Consider the following 17,118-nt stretch of genomic DNA (forward strand, 5'->3'; position numbering starts at 1 on the left):
AAGGCAGAAAGGTGCTGAAAAGCATGTAGCTGAGGGAAATGGGGAAGTTGAATTTACAGCAGCATGTTGTCACATGACAGGCACGTTTGGAAACTATTATTAGGGATGTAATCAGACCTTTTACTTCAGTAAAAAGGAAAGTAATCTTTCCGAGGAAGACGTACATACATATACATAAATATATATAAACTGGATATGTATTATAATCAAGTCATTACTACAGGGGATGCTGTCACAATACAGCACATCCGTCCATTACCACCGGTGTGTTACATGAACATATTTGTATATTCAATATGTCAGAAAAGCTGAAATGTGTGTGTGTGTGTGTGTGTGTGTGTAACGTGATCATCGCTCGCTGTAATGCTGAATCACGGTAAGACGCGCGTTTCGGAACTAAAACGAAGTAAAAACAAAACAAACAAACACGACAAACAAGACTGAACCTTTAAAAACAACACACAAAAACAAAAAACCCACATAAACACGGCTGCGCTACCGCGACACCATGTTTAATGATTGACCGCGTCGCAGACTGAGGTTGATTTAATAACGTTTAGCACATTTACCGGGGACATGTACACACGTTACCGGGCTCCCCGCGTCACGAGCCGCTGCGTGGCTGCTCCGAGGCTCCGGAACCGAGCGCGGCGGTCACGTGACGCCCCGGACCAGGAAGCCGCGGCGTCTGCTTCCGTGCGCCTGCGCAGCGAGGCGTGGAGGAATTGGCCCCGAAGCAGGGGCCCGGGGGCCCGGGGGCCCGGGGGCCGGGGAGGCCGGGAGGCCGGGGGCCCGGGGGCCCGGGGGCCGGGGGCCGGGGGTGATGTCATTCATTTGATGTCACTCATTTGATGTCACTCATTTGATGTCACTCATTTGATGTCATTCATTTGATGTCACTCATTTGATGTCACTCATTTGATGTCACTCATTTGATGTCATTCATTTGATGTCACTCATTTGATGTCACTCATTTGATGTCATTCATTTGATGTCACTCATTTGATGTCACTCATTTGATGTCATTCATTTGATGTCATTCATTTGATGTCACTCATTTGATGTCATTCATTTGATGTCATTCATTTGATGTCACTCATTTGATGTCACTCATTTGATGTCATTCATTTGATGTCACTCATTTGATGTCACTCATTTGATGTCACTCATTTGATGTCACTCATTTGATCTCTCTATGTATGAACAGGAATTTCAGGAATTTGCTTCTGTTTTTCAACTGAATCATTTTTTTCTCCTTTAGATGATATTATGTTTTACTTGTTTTGCTTGTACTACACAGCCTTCGCAGTTTCTATTCCATTTTTCAGTTGAACGTTTGTTTTATTTGGTCTTTTTATTTTATGCATCTATATCTATATATATTCACACTTCTCTATATATTGCCATTTTCTCTTTATATTCTTATTCTATTGCTTTTTTTATGATTGACTTTTTGGATGTGAGTTGCTGTGTCACTGCAATTTCCCCCCAGATTGAATAAATGATCAGTACAGTTCCCTGACTCTGGGGTACTGAAGGTACCTTCTGCGTGGACCCAACTCAAAGTGTGAAAACAGGCACCAACGCTTTGAATTGTTTTTCTTGTTTTGTCATCAGAGCAATAGATTCCTGATTAAATGTCACTTCGTATTAGGAACAGTATGCAGCGTTTCTACCTTGGCATTTTCAATACGCTTTCCCAACAACAAGGAGCCATTTAAATTCAAGCATTTAATTAAACGACAGCAATATAAAAATGCAGATATAAATATTATCTGCCCGTTCTTTTCTGGCGTGGTTGCCCGTCGTTTGTTTGAAACCAAACAACCCAAATTAATGAACAGCCTGCTCCACTCAATGTGAAGAACTTCATTTCTATGGAGTTAGTTTTGTGTCTTTATTATGCAGCAAACAGGTTTGAGAGAAAAACCTTCCACACTGAAACCAAAAAATGTTTTACTGCAAGTAAAACAAATTTGTGATTAAAAATGTATTCATGCAAATCAAAAAGTTTTGCTTGCTCTGAATCTCGTGGGCCTACGCAGAAAGATGGGTCCTGGGACACAACTCCGGCCATCCCGGGTCCTTTCCGGGTGGAGTTTCTCCCTGTGTGTGGGTGGGTTTCCTCCCTCCGTCAGGAGGCGTGTATGTTAGGTTAATGTCGATGAGTTGGGGTGGATGCTCCAGATCATGAGGACGCTGACGCGTGTATGTCGCCGCCGCTCAAATCTATGATCCACTATGTGCGTGTGTCTAGAGAGCTTGGGTCCCTTGAAAGGCAAAATATCAATTAAAACCATTATTATTGAAGCCCATCGAGACTCCATGGACTTCTAAACGCCATCTCTCGTTTACAAACTGTGGATGTTGCCAAGCTGTCACTCCGATCGAGACTGGCCAATAGAAACGTATCTTACATCTTTTCAGCGTAGGTCCCGCCCACCAGGTTCAGCCCGACAGCGAGCACAACTTTTGGATTTGCAGACAAAGGTTTTCAATTCACATGAATACATTTTGTATCACTAATTTATTTGACTTTCAATTTAACATTTTTTGATTGCAGTCTGGAGAGCTTTGCTCACAAATCTATTCTGTTTGATTGCATAATAAAGACACAAAAGTAACTCCATAAACTTCCAGCAGCAACTATCAGCTGCAAATCCTTTTTCCTGGTGGAAATTACAAATAGTGAACAATCCACGATTCTCCACCATCGTCATGACGGGTAGAGAAAATGTAAAAAAAAAAAAAAAAAAAAAAAAAGTTGAAATGTTTATTCTTGCATCAATCACACATTTGTTCCTGTTAATTATCACCCGTGTCACAGCACTAGTTAGGAGGTTGATAGAATGAGGCGTCGGTCGGTTCAAGTTGAGATCTGTGAAGCAGCGTCGTTAGGACTCCCTCAGTGTGGCGCGCACCCCCTCCCCCAGAGGGATCCGCTCGTAGAACAGGAGGTAGGCCTGGGAGCTCTGCACCTTGTTCTCAGTCACAGGCTGAACGCTGCTGTCACTGATGTGGAACCAGGATCCTCTAGGTGGCGCTGTGTCACCTGTATTACGGGGGGCATTTAAAATATTATGTCATGGGTGGTCCAACCACAACCTGAAAGCTAGAAATACATGTGTGAACGAGCGATGAAAAGTTTGGCTCCTTTTGGTGATTTGACTCTTGACGGGTCACTCAGTAAAAAGAGTGGTTACATTTTTCTGGATGGATCCACGTCACTTTTTCATGTCCGATACCGCAACCTGGAATATTCGGGCGATACCGATCTTTTTCCCTCTCTTGAACTAAAATAACCCGTTATTAAAACATTTGTCTGGAGGCCATTTGCTTAACCTAGCCACCTTTAAAACATTATGCTCAAACTGTGAAACAAACATTCTACTCCCCTCAAGGAAGGAATAGACGGCCCACAATATGACTCAAGGTGTTCGCCAACATGCCCATTGAGATCTGCTCCAACGACCTCTCTCTCTCCCTTGGGGACGCTCTCCACCACTACATCCAACTCACTAAAGAATTCTTCTTTCTCTTCCATCTCACACTCAACTTGAGGAGCGTACGCACTGACCACATTCATTATCACCTCATCAATGTCCAGCTTCATGCTCATCTCTGTCCGACACTCTCGTCACCTCCAAAACAGTCTCGACATGTTCTTCCTTCAAGACCATCCCTACCCCGTTTCTCCTGCCATCCACTCCAGGGTAGAACAGTTTGTATCCGGCTCCGATACTCCTGGCCTTACTCCCCTTCCACCTGGTCTCTTGTACACCTAGTACATCTACCTTCCTTCTCTCCATCATGTCAGCCAGCTCTCTCTCCTTACCCTTCATAGTGCCAACGTTCAAAGTTCCTACTCTCAACTCTACTCTCCTTCCCTCCTTCCTCTCCTGCTGTCTCCAGACACGCCTTCTCCCTCTTCTTCTTCTTTGGTCGACAGTAGCACAATTTGCGCTGGCACCAGTTGGCGGTCGTCGTTAACCCGGGCCTCCACCGATCCAGTATGGAAATCAGATTTGTTGTCCTCATGTTTGATTTGGCATGGTTTTGACGCCGGATGCCCTTCCTGACGCAACCCTCTCTATTCATCCGGGCTTGGGACCGGCACTGATGATACACTGGCTTGTGCATCCCCAGCGGTTAGATTCTTTACGCTTGTCCCTCAAAGTTTAATTCAGCATTTACATGATGGTTTAGGTTAATGGATTGGATTCTACTTCTCCTCCCCAATATCCCATCCTGTGATTTGGCGGGTATCGGACTGATACAGATTATCGGATCGGCGCATCCCAAGCACGGTGAGCAGGGGACGACTTCCTGCAACGATGAACGAGAATCGAAGAGTCTGTTCAGCATCCGAATTGGGAATTTAATTTAATTCGGTCAAAGTTATTTATTTTGGTGGAATGTAAAGTGTGAATCAGTCACATTCAAAATGCATTATGACAAATGCATTCTCTTTTTTTCAACATTCATTTACTCCTTACACAAACAAACTTACGACTCTCGTGTCTGTTACAGAGCGATTTAAAAGATTTGCTCACGATGAACGAATCGTCCTCGAGCCGTGCATACTGTGCTCCATGTGCCACAACGATTGAATCTCACTGCGTCTGGATTATGCGTATTTCGTCTTCTGACTCTCACCTCCGGGTCCTGCCAGTCCGTTGGTTGAGGCTGTGGGGGGCGGAGGCTGTGCTTTGACGTAGGCGGTGTAATGTCCCGATCGCATGGTTCCGCTGTGCTCCACCACGCCGTAGAGGCCGTAGAGAACCTGCGTCTCCCCCTCCGCCAGGCCCTGCGAGGGACACAGGTCCTTAGCCCCGGGAGGTCTGACCGGTACAGTTATTCTAAAATACCATAACAACTCTGTACACACAGTGCAATGCAGCCTGATCCTCACCTTGCATCTCAACGCACAGAACGGCGCCAGGTCCAAAACCTGAGGGAACTGGACGTGTCTGTTCATCTTACACACACTGTAGCCAGTCTGGAGAAGAGCAGCAAGGATGAGTGACGACTAATAACACAATAATACAAACGCACAGCCAGCTCAGATCGCCCCCTCTCTCTGCGGAATGGGTAGTAATGGGGCGTAATAGGTTCTCTCTTAAAAAATAAAAATAGAACCGATAAGAGTAGGGTTAAAGTATCGGATTGATAAGAAGTATCGGTAAAAGTAGAAGTACCGTTAAAATCTTGACATCCCTACGAGTGGTGCCCCCTTCCTCCGTGCACTGTCCCCAAACTATTTTTAGTAGTTTTATTTGGAGACACGGGCGCGGCTCCCGTGTTCGTGTCCAGGCACTTCAAACATATAAAATAAATACAGTTGTGCTCAAAAGTTTACACTGGGAGAATTTATGATTTCTTGGCCATTCTTCAGAGAATATGAATGATAACACAAAAACCTTTCTTCCACTCATGGTTAATGGTTGGGTGAAGCTATTAATTGGCAAACAACTGTGTTTACTCTTTTTAAATCAAAATGACAAAAGAAAGTACCCAAATGACCCTGATCAACAGTTGACATACCCCAGTGACTTTGACCTGATAACATGCACAAAAGTTGACAAAAAAGGTTTGAATGGCTCATCAAGGTTCCCATCCCTACCTGTGACCTGTTTGTTTGTAATTACTGTGCTTGTATAAAAGGTCAGTGAGTTTCTGGGCTTCTGACAGACCATTGCATCTTTCATCCAGTGCTGCACAGATATTTTTGGATTCTGAGTCATGGGGAAAGCAAAAGAATTGTCAAAGGATCTGCGAGAAAAGGTAATTGAACTGCATAAAACAGGAAAAGGGTATAAAAAGATATCCAAGGAACTGAGAATGCCAATCAGCAGTGTTCAAACGCTGATTAAGAAGTGGAAAATGAGGGATTCTGTTGGAAAATTGGAAAGAAAATTGTTCGAGATGCAAAGAAAAACCCACAAATAACTTCAGCGGAAATACAGGACTCTCTGAAAAATTGTGGTGTGGCCGTTTCAAGATGCACAATAAGGAGGCACTTGAAGAAAAATGGGCTGCATGGTCGAGTCGCCAGAAGAAAGCCATTTCTGCGCAAACGTCACAAAGTATCCCGCTTACATTACGCCAAACAGCACAGAGACAAGCCTCAAAACTTCTGGAACAAAGTTTGGAGCCCAAAATTTAACTTTTTGGCCACAACCATAAACGTTACATTTGGAGAGGAGTCAACCAGGCCTATGATGAAAGGAGCACCATTCCTACTGTGAAACACGGAGGTGGATCACTGATGTTTTGGGGATGTGTGAGCTACAAAGGCACAGAAAACTTGGCCACAAGTGATGGCAAGATGAATGCAGCATGTTATCAGAAAATACTGGAGAAAAACTTGCACTCATCAGCCCGGAAGCTGCACATGGGACATTTTTGGACATTCCAACATGACAATGATCCAAAACACAAGGCCAAGTCGACCTGTCATTGGCTACAGCAGAACAAAGGTTCTGGAGTGGCCATCTCAGTCTCCTGACCTCTATATCATTGAGCCACTCTGGGGAGATCTCAAACGTGCAGTTCATGCAAGACAGCCCAAGAACTTACAGGAACTGGAGGCTTTTTGCCAAGAAGAATGGGCAGCTTTGTCATCTGAGAAAATAAAGAACCTCATCCACAACTACCACAAAATACTTCAAGCTGTCATTGATGTTAAAGGGGGCAATACACGGTATTAACAACTGGGGTATGTCAACTTTTGATCGGGGTCATTTGGGTACTTTCTTTTGTCATTTTGATTTAAAAAGAGTAAACACAGTTGTTTGCCAATAAATAGCTTCACCCAACCATTAACCATGAGTGGAAGAAAGGTTTTTGTGTTATCATTCATATTCTCTGAAGAATGGCCAAGAAATCATAAATTCTCCCAGTGTAAACTTTTGAGCACAACAGTATTTGATTATTTATAATTCCTCATTTAAATGTTATTCTTTTGCATTTTTATGAGCTTCTATCTGTTTTATCCTGTTATTGTAATGCACACTGTGCATAACGCTAAACTTGACGAATCATCAGTCGACTGATGAGTTGCCGACTGATGACTCGAGTCATTGACTTTCAGGGCAAAGCCCTAAAATGCACATTTGTCACAAAACGACAGCATTTAGGTTTTGAATCGCACAAAGATGCATCTTCATTAACAATTTACTTCACAGTCCTCTAGGAAACTGCATTGGCCTTGACGACAGGTCTTTCTTCATTGGTCATAGAAATAAAAGTATTTTTTCTTTTATTTGCAATTATCATTATTTTGACTGAGAAAAACATATACACAACATTCTAAATTGAAAATGTTAAAGAAAAATTGCTGCAAAAATGAATAATTTTTGGATGCAACAATGATAAAGATCTCCTTGGAATCCCAGAGGGTCTGAATACAAAATGTAGGAAGGACCGTGAACTTTGAAATGTGTGGCCTCGCATGTGGCTCTTAGTGGCGTCAGTGTTTTTATAATGATATTAAGTTATTACACTTTATCTGTCTGACCTGTTGAAACCTCTTCAGGTGAAGGGTGAGAACCGGTGGAGGTGAAGAGATCAGCATCTGCTTAAGGGCGTCGGTGTAAACATTCTTCTTGGGCCCTGAAAGTTAGAAACATTGACATCGTTATGAACCGCTGTGTTAAATCCTTTGGCTTTGTAAAAATGTTTTCATTCACTCAGCCTTACGGCCGGCGGTTCAGCTGCCTTACCTTCAGAGGAGCTCTTGGTAGCCTGGCGCTTTGTGCAGGTGATGCAGAGCAGGCTATTGTTCTGGGTCAGGTTCTCCACCTTGGTGAAATGGAACAGGCAGGACTGCACCGAGCACTCCTGGTTCTCGGGCACCGTCCTCTGGGCCAGCGCCTGGAAGGCCAGCTCCGGGTCCTGGGTAACCACTGTGTACTCCTTGGCCTCCACAGGGGCGTCACCCTCCCACGTGCTGTCCTTCAGAGACATGTTCTCCATTTCGCCGGCCAGCTCCACCTCCTCCTTCTCCTCCTCCTCCTCCTCCTCCTCCTCCTCCTCCTCCTCCTGGTCCAAGGCAGACATTTTCACGTCTTCTGGGTCACCATTCTTTGAGCTCTGGCCCTCGGACAGGACTGTGAAGCGGTTACTGACCGCAGACGCAGCCATGGAGTCCCCGTCCTCCACCTCCCCGCTTGGTACTGTTAGGGAGCTCTCCTCCTCCTGAGCCCCGACATCAGTGTTCCCCATGTCCTCCTCTGGGTCTGGACACTCTGCCTGGGGGGTCCCGGAGGGGTCTGGACACTCTGCCTGGGGGGTCCCAGAGGGGCTCCCAGTTAAGAGAGTGTCCAGAGTGGCCTTGACCTCAAACTTCTGCAGCCTCTTCTGACTCTGTGGGCATCAGAAACGGGTATGGCTAGGACAGGGTCATCTGATCATCACTGGATATTATAATATGCTTTCCATGCATTTTAATTTATTTAATAGTTATCCATGATGCCCCCTTCGGCAATATATCCACTCCACACCCACCACCGTATGCTGTTGACATTTTCCAACTTTACATGTCAAGCTCTTGTTTTAACGGTAACTTGTAAAATTTTCATTTGAGTGGTGACAACCATAACTAACCCTTCTCATTATAAACGCTAACTGCAGTATTATCCTCATTGAAATCAAGAGAAGATTGCATTTATACCTTCAATACCTACTAAATAATGAAACGGAAGGGAAGTTAAGTGGGCTCAATCCGTCTAAAATAACTTAATTGTGTTCCCTTTACACAACTAGGTTGTTGTTATGTAGAGTATTTATTTTATTTGTTACATTGGACATCACATCCTCATTGAAATATATACGATTCAAGAACACAAGTTCAATGCACAGTGTATATTCTTTTCCGGTTTTTCAACCCATCAATAACTTCGAAACTGTCAAACCTTCGATGAATAAATAAATAAATCAATACCTTTGCCTGTTTCTTGGCCTGCCTCTTGGCTTTCTTCTGCTGGTACTTGTTTCCTGCCCCGAGGGGAACACAGTCACTTTCCTTGGTGCCAACAGGGCTGTTCCGACCGTCCTCGCTCAAGTCCCTCGTCTTCGGAAATCCCTTTTTCTGGTTCTTTTTTCTGTAAGCCTTCAAACACCAACAGGAATGTTTGTCAACAAGGTAATGGTTTAACCCCATTTAATCCTAAAAAGTGCCATACCTCATCAGACACCGGGAGAGAAAGATCCAGAAACATTTCTGTGACTAATGACACCTGTGGGAGACCAGAGTGATATCATATTTATATTAATGCATTTTTACGACAGCATTTAAGAATTATCTTCCACAGGTGGTGCGTGCGGCTCATACCGTTTTGCACTGCTGACACATGACCGTGCTGCTCAACTCCCCGCCAAAAACTTGATCCACAAAGTTTTTTGGAAGTCCATTTTTCTCATACTCTGGAAACAGATTCACTTCAATGTCAATCTCACACAAACAAATCACAATAAAGTTAAAAAAGAGACATGACATATTTACCTTTAATTAATGTTTTTGACTGGTCGCCATCTACGCTTTTGCCAGATTGCTTTAACGCCTCCAACATCCCAGAATTCACTCTCTGTATATAAAAACAAAAAAACACACCAATAAAAATACAAGAACAAATGTATTGGTCCATAATTTGCACTGACATTCATTTGATGTTTCTTTCCGTGCAGTTTGGTGCGAGCATGCCACCAAGTTAAACTTTATACAAACGGAGCGAGATGTGTGCATGTCCCAGTACGTAAAATAAGATGGAAAAATCCACTCAGACATCCCACTCTCCCAATTGAGCATTTTCTGCTCTCCTTTTTTCCTTCATATGCTTTGATCTTTAATGATTGCTTTTTTTTTTTTAAACAGAAGATAATCACAATAAGTGAAACACAAACAAGAGATCGACTAAACACATTAAAACAACAAAATGGGATCAACAGTTACGACACATGCTTTCTTCCCGCCCCCTCATTATTCTGCATTTTCTGTTCAAAGCAGATTGTACAGTGTGCGCTTGTGTTCTGCAACAACAAACTATGCCTCAAGGCAGGAGTTGTAAAGAGGGTTCTGACAAATGTATGCCATATTTTGTGAAAAACTGAGAAAAAACAAACAGAAGTTTGAGCAGCTAGAACCTCTACTTCTGAATAAAACATGAGGTTGTTGCCAAATCACAGTGTTGCTGTGTGTGCAAGCGCTATATGCGCTTGCACACACAGCAACACATATTCTCTATGAGTATCAATATACAGTGGGGCAAAAAAGTACTTAGTCAGCCACCAATTGTGCAAGTTCTCCCACTTAAAAAGATGAGAGAGGCCTGTTATTTGCATCATAGGTTCACCTCAACTATGAGAGACAGAATGAGAAAAAAAAATCCAGAAAATCACATTGTCTGATTTTTAAAGAATTTATTTGCAAATTATGGTGGAAAATAAGTATTTGGTCAATAACAAAAGTTCATTTCAATACTTTGTTATATACCCTTTGTTTGCAATGACAGAGGTCAAAGGTTTTCTGTAAGTCTTCACAAGGTTTTCACACACTGTTGCTGGTATTTTGGCCCATTCCTCCATGCAGATCTCTTCTAGAGCAGTGATGTTTTGGGGCTGTCGCTGGGCAACACGGACTTTCAACTCCCTCCAAAGATTTTCTATGGGGTTGAGATCTGGAGACTGGCTAGGCCACTCCAGGACCTTGAAATGCTTCTTACGAAGCCGCTCCTTCGTTGCCCGGGCGTTGTGTTTGGGATCATTGTCATGCTGAAAGACCCAGCCACGTTTCATCTTCAATGCCCTTGCTGATGGAAGGAGGTTTTCACTCAAAATCTCACGATACATGGCCCCATTCATTCTTTCCTTTACACGGATCAGTCGTCCTGGTCCCTTTGCAGAAAAACAGCCCCGAAGCATGATGTTTCCACCCCCATGCTTCACAGTAGGTATGGTGTTCTTTGGATGGAACTCAGCTTTCTGTCTCCTCCAAACACGACAAGTTGAGTTTTTACCAAAAAGTTATATTTTGGTTTCATCTGACCATATGACATTCTCCCAATCCTCTTCTGGATCATCCAGATGCTCTCTAGAAAACTTCAGATGGGCCTGGACATGTACTGGCTTAAGCAGGGGGACACGTCTGACACTGCAGGATTTGAGTCCCTGGCGGTGTAGTGTGTTACTGATGGTAGCCTTTGTTACTTTGGTCCCAGCTCTCTGCAGGTCATTCACTAGGTCCCCCCGTGTGGTTCTGGGATGTTTGCTCACCGTTCTTGTGATCAAGTTCAAGTTCAAGAGATTATTTGTCACATACATACACATACGGTCATTTGACCCCACGGGGTGAGATCTTGCGTGGTGCCCCAGATTGAGGGAGATTATCAGTGGTCTTGTATGTCTTCCATTTTCTAATAATTCCTCCCACAGTTGATTTCTTCACAACAAGCTGCTTACCTATTGCAGATTCAGTCTTCCCAGCCTGGTGCAGGTCTACAGTTTTGTTTCTGGTGTCCTTTGACAGCTCTTTGGTCTTGGCCATAGTGGAGTTTGGAGTGTGACTGTTTGAGGTTGTGGACAGGTGTCTTTTATACTGATAACGAGTTCAAACAGGTGCCATTAATACAGGTAAGGAGTGGAGGACAGAGGAGCCTCTTAAAGAAAAAGTTACAGGTCTGTGAAAGCCAGAAATCTTGCTTGTTTGTAGGTGACCAAATACTTATTTTACCGAGGAATTTACCAATTAATTCATTAAAAATCCTACAATGTGATTTCCTGGATTTCCCCCCATTCTGTCTCTCATAGTTGAGGTATACCTATGATGAAAATTACAGGCCTCTCTCATCTTTTTAAGTGGGAGAACTTGCACAATTGGTGGCTGACTAAATACTTTTTTGCCCCACTGTATCTGTTGCGTGGCAACGAGCCCAAATATGCAGGCATAAGGAACTACCTTCATCTAAAAAAAGAACAGCAACAGATGGCTAGGCCCCCACAGAGCCCTGATCCCAACACCGTCCAGTCAGTCTGGGGCCCCCACAGAGCCCTGATCTCAACATCGTCCAGTCAGTCTGGGGCCCCCACAGAGCCCTGATCTCAACATCGTCTAGTCAGTCTAGGGCCCCCACAGAGCCCTGATCTCAACATCGTCTAGTCAGTCTGGGCCCCCCACAGAGCCCTGATCTCAACATCGTCCAGTCAGTCTGGGGCCCACACAGAGCCCTGATCTCAACATCGTCCAGTCAGTCTGGGGCCCCCACAGAGCCCTGATCTCAACATCGTCCAGTCAGTCTGGGGCCCCCACAGAGCCCCGATCTCAACATCGTCCAGTCAGTCTGGGGCCCCCACAGAGCCCTGATCTCAACATCGTCCAGTCAGTCTGGGGCCCACACAGAGCCCTGATCTCAACATTGTCCAGTCAGTCTGGGGCCCCCACAGAGCCCTGATCTCAACATCGTCCAGTCAGTCTGGGGCCCCCACAGAGCCCCGATCTCAACATCGTCCAGTCAGTCTGGGATCACATGATGAGGCAGAAGGAGTTGAGACCTGAGCCTCAATACACAGAAGAACTGTGGCATGTTCTCCAAGACGCTTGGAACAACCAACCTGCCAAGTACCTTAAAAAACTGCACAAGTGGACCTAGGAGAATGGATCCCGTTTTATAGGGTGGTCACACCAAATATTGATTTGATTCAGGTTCTTTTCACTGCACATTGTAGGTCGTTAATTTAGAATAAAAACTATTTTTGAAAGCACCCTCACTTTACAGCATTTTTTCCAAAAGTGCCTTAAACTTTTGTACAGTACTGTATGTATATAATACACGCACGCACACACGCACGCTCCCCTCGTGTCCCCAAAAACAGCTGTAACCAGTGAAGGCAGTGACTCCACCAGACTCTGAAGGTGTCCTGTGGTATCTGGCACCAAGACGTAAGCAGCAGATCCTTTAAGTCCTGGAAGTTGGAGGTGGGGCCCCCGTGGATCAGGACAGGGGTCAGCATGGACACTATGCGCTCCCAACTGCAGCAAGCTGCCATGCACTGTGTGTTCTACACCTTTCTATCATAGCAACATTCACAGTTTCACCACTCTGTGCTGCAGTAGTTCTTCTGTGTCGAACCAGATGGGCTACACTTCGCTGCGCACGCACACTGCACCCGCCCACCTGGCACTAGGGCTGCAGGAATGAAGTTCGAATAGAATTTGAATATTACAAAAAAAAACAACAATAAAGTTCAATATAAGTTCATCCAGTTTGTTGCACAGTGAACACAAAGAGTGAAATATTTCCGGTCATGGTGCCAAGTCCGCATCAGCAGAGACCGATCGGCACGCTTCCCTGTCCTCCAGCGTTTCACTGTGTGTACAAGGGAGAGTGCACCTCTGACCAGAATGTCCATTAATTCGGAAGATGTGGCGATGAAAGTGGGAAATAAACCCGGCCATCGCCGACACCACAGTTGGAAGACTACAGTCAGCCTGTTCCTGAGGCTGGAACCTGGGAGGAAATGACACGTCCCAGGCAGGAAGCAGCATCCTGGTGGAGCTTACAGTTCCACAGAAGCAGGTTTGTATTTCAGGCAGGCGTCTGAGACTGAACATACCAGACACAGAGACTTGAAAGCAGGAGTGCAACATGTACAGCTGTTCAGCCCTATTGGTTAGATTGTGTATTGTGATTGTTTTAATCGCAGACTTTTCAGATTTGACAATTGCATTCTGTTAAATTGCGCCGTTGGATTGAATTTGATTAATCATTGGGCCCTAGTTAGTACCTACCAAAAGTGCTCCATGGAAGGACAACCGGTGAACCGGAGACAGGGTCATGGGGCCCAAGGCTCATTGATGCATGTGGGGAGCAAAGTGTACTTTATTGTTGTTTTTTTTTGTAATATTCAAATTCTATTCGAACTTCATTCCTGCAGCCCTAGTGCCAGGTGGGCGGGTGCAGTGTGCGTGCGCAGCGAAGTGTAGCCCATCTGGTTCGATGCCACAGAAGAACTACTGTAGAACAAGGTGTTGAAACAGTGAATGTTGCTATGATAGAAAGGTGTAGAACACACGGTGCATGGCAGCTTGCTGCGTATGGGAGCAGTCAGTGTCCATGCTGACCCCTGTCCACCCCTGAAAGCACCTACAATGGACACGTGAGCGTCACAACCGGACCATGGAGCAAGGTGGTCCGGCCTGATGAATCACCTTTTCTTCTACATCCTGCAGATGGGCGGGTGCGTGTGCGTTGCTTACCTGGGGAAGAGATGGCACCAGGACGCATTATGGGAAGAAGACAAGCCAGCAGGGGCAGTGTGATGCTCTGGACAATGTTCTGCTGGGAAACCTTGGGTCCTGGCATTCATGCGGATGTTACTTTGACACGAACCACCTTCCTAAACATTGTTGTCGACCCAGTTCACCCCTTCAGGGCAACAGTATTCCCTGATGGCGGTGGCCTCGTTCAGCAGGACAATGCGTCCTGCCACACTGCAAACACTGCTCAGGAATGGTTTGAGGAACATGGACACCTTCAGGGGTCTTGTGGAGTCCATGCCTCAATGGGTCAGAGCTGTTTTGGCGACATGAGGGGGAGCTACACAGTATAAGGCAGATGGATTTAATATTGTGGCTGATCGGTGTAACTATTAACATGGATACAGCAGTATTTAGTGTAAAGTGTGGGCTGCGTTACATGGACTCTAGTTGTATTTATTTGGAAGAGTTGTACTTTATTCCACCGCTATATTTCCGAGTCAAGGAATGAGGGAACAAGGGACCAAAGGAAGGAGGGAAGGAGGGAAGGGGGTGTACTTTGATCTCCTCCGCTCGCATCCCGTCCAGCAGGTAGCGCAGCAGCTCCTGGCTGTCTTGCTGCTGAAAGCCTTTGAACCTGGCAGCCCTGGCAGGGGAAATACAAGGCTGCATTAGCAGGCACTCAACACACTGGCAGCATAACACTCAGCGTGCCGGGAAGCTCGACTCACTTCTTACAAACTTGCTTGAAAAGCTCCTGCGGCGTCAGGACTGACTTTTTGGATTCCTCGATCTCGCTGAGGAGCTGACTCATCGCCAAGGTGAGAGATCCAGGCTGCTCTAAGTGGACGTCAATGGGTTCCTGTGAATTCATATGTGGAAAAAATAAAATAAAACAAAAAATAAAATCAATAGAATGCCCGGCCTGCAAGTATACATCTGTATTTATCCAGAAAACGTCCGCTGTGCATCTGCTGAGGAGGGAAGAGCAGAGAAATGAACACCTACCAAGTCTGACGACGCCCCCGGTGAAATGCTCACACTGGTCTTCTCCTCTATGGTTTTGGTGATAATCCGCCTTAACAGCTGTGTTTGAGAGAGGTTCTGGGAGGAACAAGGGTAATATTCGTCATTTATAGTGTTGTAAACTATTCATTGATATGACTCAGCCGACTCAACATTCAAATCACAAGCGTTAACAGCAAAAAAAAAAAAAAAAAAAGCAGTGAAATCAAGTTAAAAATATCCACAAGGGTTTTGGATGTTCAGTTGTACACAGTAAGAGAACTAGTACCAAAGAAGCAGCCTTTTTAAAAGATGGATACTTACTGATATACATATTAGGGCTGGGCATTATATCATTATTATATCAATATTGTGATGGGAGACTAGATAACGTCTGGATATCTAGGGTATCGCTCAATTTTGGTTATTGTAACATGATGATGTGGTCAAATGTTGATGTAGTTAATGATGTAGTTAAATGTTGATGTAGTTAATGATGTAGTCAAATGTTGATGTAGTTAATGATGTAGTCAAATGTTGATGTAGTAAATGATGTAGTTAAATGTTGATGTAGTTCATGATGTAGTTAAATGTTGATGTAGTTAATGATGTAGTCAAATGTTGATGTAGTAAATGATGTAGTTAAATGTTGATGTAGTTAATGATGTAGTTAAATGAAGATGTTATTAAATGATGATGTAGTTAAATGTTGGTGTAGTTAATGATGTAGTTAAATGATGATGTAGTTAAATGATGAGGTAGTTAAATGTTGGTGTAGTAAATTGTTGGTGTAGTTAAATGTTGTCTTTAAGCTGCGTTACAGTAAAGTAATGCAGTTTTCTGAATTACATAGGCTGTTCTATCTGTTCTAATGAATGGTCATAATATCCACATGACTAATGATTTGTTCTCAGATATTTATTGTTTGTAAATATCTTATGAAAGCAAAAATTGTCACCCCCAAATATCAAATTATCCATATTGAGGTATCCATCAAATGCAGGAAGGAAAATACCCGGCAATCGATTACTTATTAATCCATTTCTAGCATCCCTTATGTTGATTGTTGGCTATTGTATTGAATTCCCCTGCATTTATTTTGGTGGAAATTTACTAAAATATGATAATTATATAAAATATATGATATTGATGATATATATATATATGATATTATATAAAATATGTCTGTTGTATCATAAAATCTGAGGTTTGCAATTGAAAATTAAATAATCAACCACAGTTGAGGGTGTTTATTTGTGTAACGGGTGCGTTCCTACCTGGATGACTGCGTTGAAGAAGCATGTGTTCCCCAGGTTGCTCAGTCCTTTCACTGGGAGCGAGCTGCCGCCCCCTGCAGGCGTTTTCTGCCCCTTCACCAAATTCTCTTTCTTGGCCTTTTTCTTTTGATTTTCCTTGTTCTCTTTGTCCTCGATGTCCTCTGTCATCTGTTCTTCTTCCAATGCACTTTCCTCAGTCTTGGCCTCTACAACAACCAGATAGAACATGGCTGATTTTTCTGTTCCTATTTAATGACTGCGTTTTCTTTTATCATTTAAATGATATGAAGTGATATCGTTACATTCAAACCATCAAATTGAAAATGTATCATACAATGATGATAAAGATGGCTGTGGAACAATACAAACTTTTCAATACTGGTTGTATGTGTTCGGGCACAAGACTGATATCTGTGCATCCTTACTAAACAGCTTTGACTGAATGTAGAACGCTAGTTTGGGATCATTAGAATATAATTGACATGCAATCCACTTTTTTCTATTAGAAACATCTAACATGCTTCCATGTGTCAAAAAATCGGGGAATTTAGGTGCTTTGCTCTAATATCTGACATGTTGGATATC

The 17,118-nt window shown here is 43.9% G+C and overlaps 1 protein-coding gene across 1 annotated transcript in view; it reads right to left on the reverse strand.

Annotated features, from left to right (window-relative positions):
* Window positions 1–1,732: 1,732 nt before the first annotated feature.
* The window catches only part of usp16 (ubiquitin specific peptidase 16), a 17,507-nt gene continuing 2,121 nt past the window's right edge, over window positions 1,733–17,118 (reverse strand). Inside the window, exons 5-18 of the mRNA XM_080007317.1 lie at window positions 16,534–16,739; window positions 15,260–15,355; window positions 14,983–15,113; window positions 14,810–14,897; window positions 9,506–9,587; window positions 9,335–9,426; window positions 9,186–9,239; window positions 8,945–9,112; window positions 8,035–8,367; window positions 7,725–7,992; window positions 7,520–7,614; window positions 4,913–4,999; window positions 4,657–4,807; window positions 1,733–3,052 (exon numbers count right to left, since the gene is read on the reverse strand). Coding sequence (XP_079863443.1) covers window positions 2,895–3,052; window positions 4,657–4,807; window positions 4,913–4,999; window positions 7,520–7,614; window positions 7,725–7,992; window positions 8,035–8,367; window positions 8,945–9,112; window positions 9,186–9,239; window positions 9,335–9,426; window positions 9,506–9,587; window positions 14,810–14,897; window positions 14,983–15,113; window positions 15,260–15,355; window positions 16,534–16,739 — 2,009 coding nt within the window. The 3' untranslated portion in view covers window positions 1,733–2,894. The remainder of the gene's footprint in view (window positions 3,053–4,656; window positions 4,808–4,912; window positions 5,000–7,519; window positions 7,615–7,724; window positions 7,993–8,034; window positions 8,368–8,944; window positions 9,113–9,185; window positions 9,240–9,334; window positions 9,427–9,505; window positions 9,588–14,809; window positions 14,898–14,982; window positions 15,114–15,259; window positions 15,356–16,533; window positions 16,740–17,118) is intronic.

The sequence above is a fragment of the Zeus faber genome (assembly GCF_960531495.2).
Source record: "Zeus faber genome assembly, chromosome: 9".
Taxonomy (NCBI): Eukaryota; Metazoa; Chordata; class Actinopteri; order Zeiformes; family Zeidae; genus Zeus; species Zeus faber.